The following is a 10,965-nucleotide window of genomic DNA, read 5'->3' as shown; positions in this document are numbered from 1 at the left end:
ATCTTCGTAAATATCTTTGAAAGATAAAGATCACACTAAAAATTAAAATCTTTATGTGGTTCCTTAGTAAGAAAGTCCTCTTGACCCGTGATAATCTAGCAAAGAGGAATTGGAATGGAAATATGAAATGCTCTTTCTGTGATGCTGAGGAATCAGTGGAACATTTGTTTATTTCCTGTCCTTTTGCTAGGCTTATTTGGCGGGTGGTTTTTGTTGCATATAATATTCCACCTTCATCTAATGTCACAAATATGTTTGGAATTGGCTTAATGGAACTGACAAAACTGATAAAGTTAGGATTCGTATTGGTGTTTTGGCTTTATGTTGGTCAATTTGAAATTGCAGAAACGATATTGGTTTTAACAGAAAGGACTCTACTAATTTCTTGGAGGTTATTGACACTATGGTTCACTGGATCCAGCTTTAACATTTCTTACTCCAGGTGGATCAGCGGGAGTGCATGGTTTCTGGATGCAACCGCCTTCGAATGGTTGCCCAGGATATTTTCTACCAGGCTACTTGGCGGCCTGTTAAGAGATTACACGATGTCTAGATTGCTTAGCAGTTCTCTCCTTTTTCGTGATTGATTTTTATATCGACCCTCGTTGATCCTTAAATTGTAAGTTTTAAATATTCACCACATCAGAGGATCGCCAGCACCTCTTCATCACTTGCCCTGCCGCCACCGAAGTATGGGGCAAGATTGGCATCACTGGCATCTCATTTGACCAGGACGACCTATGGACTCGCAGCCACCACACCATGCTTCACCACGACATCGGCCCCTTTGCCATGACAGCCATCATGTGGAGAATTTGGGATGCTAGGAACTCACTAATCTTTAGGCAGCAAAATATCACATGTAATCTTATTATCTCCTGGATCATTGAGGTCTTAGCCCTCTGGTCCCATAGATTACGTAATGGTGAGCACAAAGCACATTTGATGCTTTGGCGAAACCACCTCTCATTCTGTATCATGTAACATGTTTTTCCCAAAGAAATAAAATTCAGGTGGGGATCCTCTCCCCCCGGTGACCGTTTCAAAAAAAAAAATCTTTTTAATAAAAGACTGTGTGCATCAACCGATGCAGAGGCCGGACTCACCCCATTTTGAAAAAAAAATATAAACAGGACAGAACAAATGCATCGCAACCATCATTCCACTAGTACAGTTGAATCAGTAATCCCCGGATTTCTCCCTTCCACTCACAGCTGCACGCACGCACCCTCGGCATGGCCGCCCGCCACGGCCTGCTCCTGCTCCTCTTCGTCGCCGCGGCGGCGGTGGCTTACGCCGGGAAGGGGAAGGGCCACGACGGCGGGGGCACCGGCGGGCTACGGTTCAAGCGGGAGGGCGGAACGTTCAAGGTGCTGCAGGTTGCGGACATGCACTACGCGGACGGCCGGAGCACCCCGTGCGAGGACGTGCTGCCGGCGCAGGACCGCGGCTGCTCCGACCTCAACACCACCGCCTTTCTCTACCGCGTCCTCCGCGCCGAGGACCCGGACCTCGTCGTCTTCACCGGTACGGCCAACTCTTCCCTCCTCAGTCCTCACTCTCCTCTTCCTTTCCCCTGCTTTGTCAGTACTCCGATTAGCTAGGGATTCGTCGGCGCGCGGACTCGGATTGGATTTGGAACTCTGAACATTATTGACCAATCACTTCTTCAGTCGCTAGCTGAATCGATTGGTCCAGGACGACTGGTCCAGGACGACGATGAACTGATCTGATTCTGATTTTGGCGACCGTGTCCACATGGAGCTAAATGCCTAACGAGGGTAAAATACAAATGTAGCCGCCTTTGCTTACTATTCTTGTTTTCGTCGTGTTGTTTCACGGGCAGCCTCTGCCTTGGTGATGTTACCAATGCTGCAATTTTGGCAAACCGATTACCTTTGCTAGCGAAAAATAGCAGTGTGATGAAATAGTTGTATATTCTGCTATTACTAGAAAATTATGCACAGATAAGTTTGGTTTCAAGCAAAGCAAGCTGTAAGACTTTCCTCCAAAGACCCGCGACCAGATGATTTCATCATCACCACCATCATCATGGGTGTTTCTTGTGCAGGCGATAACATCTACGGCGCGGACTCGACCGACGCGGCCAAGTCGATGGACGCGGCGATCGCTCCAGCCATTGCCATGAGACTTCCCTGGGCTGCTGTGATCGGTAACCATGACCAGGAGGGCACGCTGTCGCGGGAGGGCGTGATGCGGCACCTTGTAGGCATGAAGAACACCCTTTCGCGCTTCAATCCACAAGGGGTAGAGATCGACGGCTACGGAAATTATAACCTGGAAGTTGGTGGGGTTGAAGGAACACTGCTGGCCAACAAATCAGTGCTCAACCTTTATTTCCTTGACAGTGGTGACTATTCGACTGTGGCGTCGATCCCTGGTTATGGTTGGATCAAGGCCTCACAGCAAGCTTGGTTCAAGAAAACCTCTGCGAGTCTCCAGGTGAATAATTTTCACCATCTCGGTGTTATTTATACTCCTTCCATTTTCTTCAGTCAAACTGAGTAGTTTGGATGCTCTTTTCTATCAGTCACAACACATTATTATACTCCGTATGTTCAATCATCTTATAACTGCATAATGTTGTCGATAATTTATTTTGAAGATGTAATTCAAGAAAATTATGCTATTTTAAAATGGATGGTACATCTGTTCGCTCGGAGTGTAACTCTGAATACAATTAGTTTCAGAAATGTTTTGTGGTTAAGTTAACAATAGATCGAGATATGAAACAAGTTGATGATGTGTACATATCATATGTTAGAAAATATAATAACGGAACTTATAAAATGCAGAAGAATTATACGAATGAACATCCCAAACAGAAGGATCCAGCACCTGCTCTTGCATACTTCCACATTCCTTTGCCAGAGTTTGGCAGCTTCACAGCATCCAATATGACAGGAGTAAGACAGGAGGGTATCAGCTCAGCGTCAATCAACTCTGGCTTCTTTACCACCATGGTGGAAGCTGGAGATGTGAAGGCTGCCTTTATAGGGCATGATCACTTAAACGACTTCTGCGGGAAGCTCACTCGTATTCAGCTGTGCTATGCTGGTGGGTTCGGTTACCATGCGTACGGAAAGGCTGGGTGGTCAAGGAGAGCTAGGGTGGTGTCTGTGCAACTTGAGAAGGCGGAGGGCGGCGAGTGGCAAGGAGTGAAGTCTATCAAGACGTGGAAGAGGCTTGATGATCAACATCTCACCACAATTGACTCAGAGGTCCTATGGAACAGAGGCTCTAATGGTAAGGAACTCGACCTGTTCATGTTCATGATGCTAATTCTGGCATACATAAACATATATACTCCTAAGTAACTGTATTGGTACAGTACTAGTGATTTGGATGGATATGTCTCATAAACCAGACTGAATGGGATAAGTAACATGACCCACTATCTTGTAATATATATATATATATGAAACTATTATATATTCTTTTTTTTCGACAAATGGGATATATTATATATCCTGATTGAGCGAACATATGTTTTCAGAACCACAACTTATCTGAGTGTTTCCAATTGACAGGGGGACGCAGGAAGAATCGTGATGGAAGCTGAGTTCGGGATGGGAATCTACCTCTACATATAAAACATCATGTGCGTTGTTGTTGGTGCTCAGCTATCTCACGAAGATTGTAACTATGTAGATGAACAAGCAGATTTTTTTCGATAAAGGGAATATATTAATATCAATAAGATACCAATTACACCTAGCCTCTGCAACTATGCAATACCCTAATGATAGTTCGGATGCACCTAGCCAAAAAATAGATAGTGTGCCACTTGTTTCACAAGTTTTGAAGGTTGTAACTGTTCTCATGAGGTTAACAGTGGATCATGGATTTCTTATAATTGAGTACAAATGTTACTTTTTTTGCAAATGGACTCGAATTTTAAAAGAAAAAATACTGAGTATGCCAATTTGGCCTGTATTTTCTCATACGTTTATCAGCTGCAAGGTGTTTGTTCAACAGAAACAAGAATTCACGAATTATTTGTATCATGCTGCTTGAGTGTTCTTAAAAATGCTGTCAGCAAATAACACATACAAAGGTTTTTATTTGTATTTCTATCCAGGTTTTACAGGCATATTACACTTGCACTGGTTTTTATTTTATTTTGTGTCTGCCCAATTTTTATCAATACTTAAGTGAAATTCTCCCATAAAATTTTAGGAAGGACCGCGGTAGTTTTGGCAAAACCTTGCACTCGCTTTTGTTTGGTTGGGCATATTTCTGGTTTTTTATTTTTTGTTATATAATAAGCCAAAGAAGCACCCAGCCTTTGGGTTTTATCTGGATATTGTTGCATGATAACATAAGCCAAAATCAAAAGAAAATACTGTTTAGGTGCTTTGTGGCTTATAAGCCAAAAATCAGAAAATAAGCCTATCTAAACACCCTCTTCGCTTGTGAGGCTTCTAAGTGGCGCGTTGTGTATGTTGCTGTCAGAAACCCACCGACGAGCAGCGACGGGCAACACCGTAGAGCCGGAAGGCTCCCAGGACTGCTGGTGGATCCTGGTCCCTCGGGCGACGGCCCGCAATGCCTCTGGCGCACGTCCTGGCGGTTGCGAGGGCGTGCCACCTGACCTATACCTGGTCAGGAAGGTGATGGATTGCTTCGTTTAGTTTCCTGCATGGCAAACACGTAAACATTAAATACGAGCCCCGATCGGCTCTTAGATTGTTCTGTGGATCGGCTCAAAGAGCCGATTGCCCCATGGTTCACGTTAGATTTACAATGACACGGGGATCATGCTTTATCGCTAAGCTAATCTACGATAGTCTAGGGTTTTCACCGCATAACCGGAACATCCTACGCGTAATTGAGCCTAGCAGATACGTAAGATGATGGAAAACCAGCCCTAACGAGGCCTAAAAACCAACATGAAGTTGATCCCCGGAACAATCCCTTTAGGGCTTAATAAACCACACCTTACGCACTACCGGATCGTTCAACCCGTTTGTAAGGCCTAACCATGCGGATATCAAACTAATCCTTGTAGAACAAGGAACGACTATAACAGATCGGATCTACTAAACAAAGATTAAGCAAGATGCCGCCCTTACACCTAAGATAGGTGTAAGGGCAGCTAGATATAGAGGGGCTGCGTAGCTAAACAAGCATATCGTAAAAACATCAACGTAAGCCCCAAAACATCTAAGATAAGGGTGTTGCTCGCCATCAAAAGGGCTTCAACACGAGCAACACCAAGAACGAATAAACTGATACTGCCTAGATCGCAAGATGCGATCTAGGCAGCATGTTGCTTACCCGGGAGAAACCCTCGAAACAAGGGGTGGCGATGCGCCTAGATTGGTTTGTTGTGAACGTGATCGTCCTCCTTTCTCAATAACCCTAGGTACATATTTATAGTCCGTAGACTTTCTATCTTTGGAATACACCTAACCGTGTACGAGCTAAACTCTATCTCTTAATTCTAAACTAAGATGCAATCTACTATAATATACAGATACACGGGCAATCTAGCCCAAACTCTCGTGCAAGGCTGCTTCAGAGACGCTCCACATGTATATCCTCCAAGCCCATCTCAATTACGGTCCATCTCCTGATTTGGCCAAAATCCGGTGATAACACATGCCCCCTGGTTTTGGTAATGATAATTTCAAAACCACTCTGTTTTTTTCTTCGTAGGGTCACGTCGTGGCAGAGCAGAACCGTCACTAACATTTTGCATGGCCCTTTCCATCTGAGTAGCATCTGCATTTGGTTGTGCATGAATCATGTCGCACGCTCGAATAGACAACGAAGGAGCTGCAATACCTCAAAAAACCACCACTTCATTCACCAGTGGAGTCTTCTTTGTCGTACCTTCAAGGTGTACTGTAGTAGCCATTGGAGTACCTGAAAACTGTCTCGTTACCTCGGTTGGCGACGGAGAATTTTCTATACCAACAACAATGCTAATACCTATTTTTTTCCTCGAAGAAACAAAGCAGTCCACAGGAAAAAAGGTCGCAGACGATCCGGGGCCAGTAGCCACATTTGATCCGCACTGCTCCACCACCTGCTGGCCATCAGTCTCTGTGCCGGTCCCCACCGTCGTCAGCATCATCTGCGACCGGACATGAGAGGCAGGAGGGGCCAGGGGATCATCATGGGATCGCCCCATGTGTGTGTTGCGTCCACTCCACGCACGCCACCTGGAACCCTGCATGCTGCAGCCTGGCCGACAGCTGACGGTGTCGGCTCGAAATGAGTGCGGGGAGGCGCATCAGCCATCCCGCGTGCACCAGCTGGCGGCCTATCTGAAAGTGCATGGAGCTCCCATGTGTGGTTTTGGTAATTAATGACAATCCCTATGGACTAATGTTTGCATTGAGTTATATTTGTAGGAGTTGTCCATAGGTAATGCTTGAACCATATGTTGACTTTAAGGTTGCAATAAGAAGAAATTGATGAAGGATATCAAGTATCAAGTATGTCTTGAAGATGAAGATGAAGTGAGCCCTCAAGTTACTTCAAGACATCAACATGATGAAGAATGAAGAAATGAAGTGCAAGTTCAAGATGAGCCAACTCGAAGAGATCATATGCTTGAAGCTTGCCATCCATAGGGTGATCATGGATATGTGAAGATGCACCGAAGAAGTAGCTCTCCCATAGTGGAGTATGGGGGAGCATTTCGCATGACTTCATCAAGAAAGCACAATCAAGAAAGGCATTCCATGTTGTTGCGGTCAAGACCGTCATCGTCAAGCTCAAGTGGAATGCGCAAGGTTAAGGTTTGCTCTTGATAGGGTTTCTTTCTCACCGGTCTCATGGTGTATTTGGAGACCGGTTTATAGTTTAGTTGTCGTACTATCAAGAGGGCTCTCGAGTGAGTAACTCGATCGTATCCTTCGGAGAGCTCAAACCTTTGCATCCTTGCATCATCTTTCTTGGTTGTTATTTGGATCTTATCCATATGGTGTTTTAGAGCTTGTGCTTATTCTCATGACAAGCTCGAGTTCATCGAAAACGGATTCCGCATGAATCACTTGTTGCATTTTCGATATTGAAGTTTTTCTCGGTTTCTCGTATTGAGAGGTTTCACTCTAAAATACATAGAAAAACCTACCCCACTTATTCTTAAGCTTTTCACTCTTTGTGGGGTAGCTCTTGTCATCTTCTTTACAACAAAATTGGTTTCACCTAAATCCGAGTTTCCTAACTCAAGTTGTTGCATTTTTGAGGTTGGAGGTTTTACCGGCATGTATTTTTTAGATAGGTCAAACCTTTCATCATTTATTTCTATCCTACCTTACTGGACTATGATGGTTCCCTGCATGGTCATGTAGAGCTTGTTACTAGCTTCAAAACGATCCCAAGATCATCAAAATCGGAGTCCGGATGCAAAAGTTATTCAAGTTTCCGTGAAGCAGTTTTTTGGCCGGAAGTTGGCCGGAAGTTCCGGTGGCCGGAACTTCCGCCCTACTTCCGGTGAACTTCCGGAAATGACGATTCTGCACGCAAAAGTATACTGTAAGCATTCCGGGGACGCCCTACTTCACCCGGAAGTTGGCCGGAAGTTCCGGGGGGCGGAAGTTCCGCCCCAAATGGCCGGAAGTTCCGGTTTTGACGAGTTTTCTGCATAACGGGCAGATTTCTCTTGCCCTATTTAAGGGGGTCTTCTTCCCCAATGTTAGCCATCCGTATGAGCTCATTTTTGCCCCCATTGTTGACCTTCTTTGAGCTTGCTATCTCCCTCTCCCTCCCATGAATCTTGCATCTATTTGAGAGAAAGATAGAGGAGATCTAGATCTACATCTTCACCAATCAAATCCCTCTCTTTGTGAGGGGAATCCACTAGATCTAGATCTTGGAGAAATTTGGTGTTCCTCCTCCTATTTGTTCTTCCTCTCTTATTCCCCCAATAGCTTTTGTAGCTTTGTTGGAATTTGAGAGAGAAGTACTTGAGCATCTTTGTGGTGTTCTTGCCATTGCATTTGGTGCATCGGTTTGAGTTCTCCACGGTGATTCGTGGAAGTGAAAGCAAGAAAGTTGTTACTCTTGGGTTCTTGGAACCCTAGACGGATTTGAGGCCTTTGTGGCGATTTCTTGGGAGCCTCCAATTAAGTTGTGGATGCGTGCCCCAAGCTTTGTGTAAGGCCCGGTTTCCGCCTCGAAGGAAATCCCTTAGTGGAACCGTGACCTAGGCCTTTGTGGCGAGGGTCACCGGAGAATAAGGTGAGGCGCCTTCGTGGCGTTCGGTGTGTGGTGTGAGTACCGCATCTTGAGATGAGGCCTTTGTGGCATTGGTGTGCATCGAGCAACCACACCTCAAGGTGAGCCTCTTGTGGCGTTCGGGAGCACTAAGCCACCTCACCTCTCCAACGGAGATTAGCACTCGCAAGAGTGTGAACTTCGGGATAAATCTTCGTCTCCCGCGTGCCTCGGTTATCTCTATACCCGAGCTCTTTACTTATGCACTTTACCTTGTGATAGCCATCGTGCTTGAAGTTATATATCTTGCTATCACATAGTTGCTTGTATTGCTTAGCATAAGTTGTTGGTGCACATAGGTGAACCATAGTATATAGGCTTTGGGCTTGACAAAGTAAACGCTAGTTTTATTCCGCATTTGTTAAGCCCATCTCGTAAAAGTTTTAAATCGCCTATTCACCCCCACCTCTAGGCGACATCCGTGTCCTTTCAATTGGTATCAGAGCAAGGTCTCTCATTTTAGGCTTCACCGCCTTGAGAGTAAAGATGTCGGCTAGAGGATTAGTGCATGATAACACTCTTATATTTGATGACACAAATTATGATCTATTGTTGGGGGGATGACCCCCGGTATGCCAAAGGCATGCCAAACCGGGTGGTTTGAGCCATCAAAGTACCGGTTTAAAGGTTGTTCCGGATAACGAAGGTTGATTCAGAGAATCATACCGGTATCCCAGGAGGGGGATACCGGAACTGGCTAAGAGCATACCGGAGTACCGGAACAGGCTACACTGTAGCACGTCGGCAAGACTAGTCAAAGATGCTCTCTAGAGCTAGAAGACAAAGATGAGCGAAGCACTCCAGCTTTAATCGAAGCCATGACGCCAAAGGCGAAGGATGACGTAAAAGGAGCTGGAGGATGTCACAGCTCCTGATTAAAGGCATACCGGCATCACCGGTAGCTAAAGTAGCTTTGTAAAGTAGTTTGTCTAGTCAAACATGCCATTAGGATTTCTTAGGGTTTCTTCCCCTGTAAGCCACCTTCTCCCCTATATAAGGAGAGGGGGTACACCCATACGCGGGTATGTGTTATGCTGTATCCAGAAACCTGTAACCTCTTATGATCAAGGAATAGAAAGATCTGAGGAGGAAATAGCTCTTGTGTTCATCTTCTTCTACCTCTGGCCAAGGCCAAGTTCTTGAGGAATCCATCCGGAAACCTCTTCATCCATATCAAAACCCTCACCCGAATCCTCTAGCGCACATCCGGCCCCAACTTAAGCCATCCCATGGCATCTGTCTGTTCACCACGACGACAGTTGGCGCCCACCGTGGGGCCAGCAGCTGCGCTTGCTGGAGTTCATATTCGGGCGGGCCTCCTCACCGTTGGCGGCAAGCGTGTCGTCACCGCGCTCGTCGAACGCGTCCTCGACATGGACTTCATCAACGACAACGCTGGCTGCTTCGCCAATGGAGGTAAGTTCCCCAAGAACGGCCGCGTCATCGAGTTCGGGAGCCTCCGCATCTACTACGGCACCGTCCCCGAGCGCCAGCGCCTCTCGCCGGTGCTGCTGGCTCCGAACCCGCCAAGATCTGCGCTTCGCAGCGGCCACGCCGCCGGCAGCGTCGAGGTGCTGGTGGTTGGTGCAGGCGACGCCGGCAAGGGACCAGCGGTGGAGGGCGCAGGACCGACGAAGTCCACGCGCACGGCCAAACCGCCGACCGAGCGCGGCCAGGTGGTTGCGGGTGCATCAGCGGCGCCACTGGAGACTCCTCTCCAAGCGGCCATGAGCGTGCTGGCTACGCCCATCGCGCAGAACATCGACCCGGCCGCGGCTCAGGCGGAGCTGGAGGCGCAACGGCAGAAGCTGCTCGCGAACGGCGCCGACATCATCCGGGCGCAGCGCGAGCTGAACCTAACCCTACGTGAGTATAACGCTGCCCATGGCTTTGCTTCTGTTAGCGCTCAGGCTGCCAGGATACCGGAAAACCGGCTTAGAGCTCGCAACTTAGATCAGGATCTGCGTAAGGAGATTCTTACCGGAAAAAGTACTTCTGCATCGTTGAGCATCGTAGAGAAACCTAAGTACAGCAGTCCGGATAAAACCATCAAAGCTGCTAAGGCTGCAGTAGAGCTGTGTGAATCACTTTCCGGAGATGCTTTGGCAAAACAGCAAGAGCGTGTTAGAGAGTTGCTTAATACCATCGAGCAGCAAAATGCTGAGCAGCTTGCTAAGTTGAACAAGGCTGCGGCTTCAAAATCCGCGCATTCAACAAAGAATGCCGGAAGCAAGTCCCATGGGCAGGCATTGTCCCCCCATCCGGACAAAAGAAAAGAAAAAGAAGTGAATGCACAGCAAATGACTGTGTATGATCCGGTTCTTGCCGGAAAACAACAAGCCGGGCGACACGAGGCCGGTAGGAAAAGCCAAGGGGCAGCTCGCGGCTATGCCGGAAAGGGCTATGCAGGAAATGATTATGCCGCTAGAGAAGAAAGCGGGCAAAATTATCGTGCACCAAGAGCAGCGTACTTGGAGGAAGAAATACCTCCTCCAAGGTACCGGCAGCCAAGGGCCGCGGTACCAGAACGTTACGATGAAGGTGATTCAGGAGTTGAAAGAGTTGCAGCCTACCGGAACCCTTTAGGGACACGGTTAGGAGAAAGATGCCTACCAGACCAGGATGCGAGGCACAGGCTGGATAGGACGTATTTATCGGAAATGGTCGAGGCAGAAGGTCCTCCGGGTCCCAAATGCTTTGGCCCACGGATCA

The 10,965-nt window shown here is 47.1% G+C and overlaps 1 protein-coding gene across 1 annotated transcript; it reads left to right on the top strand.

Annotated features, from left to right (window-relative positions):
• Positions 1-1,373: 1,373 nt before the first annotated feature.
• Positions 1,374-3,874, top strand: LOC124654412 (probable inactive purple acid phosphatase 29). Its single transcript, XM_047193417.1, has 4 exons — positions 1,374-1,527; positions 2,072-2,463; positions 2,817-3,267; positions 3,552-3,874. Exons 1-4 carry the CDS (start codon positions 1,389-1,391, stop codon positions 3,581-3,583), a joined length of 1,014 nt encoding a protein of 337 aa, XP_047049373.1. The 5' UTR covers positions 1,374-1,388; the 3' UTR covers positions 3,584-3,874.
• Positions 3,875-10,965: the final 7,091 nt, after the last annotated feature.

Source organism: Lolium rigidum, chromosome 5 (assembly GCF_022539505.1).
Source record: "Lolium rigidum isolate FL_2022 chromosome 5, APGP_CSIRO_Lrig_0.1, whole genome shotgun sequence".
NCBI lineage: Eukaryota > Viridiplantae > Streptophyta > Magnoliopsida > Poales > Poaceae > Lolium > Lolium rigidum.
This window is presented reverse-complemented; position numbering and strand designations above follow the sequence as displayed.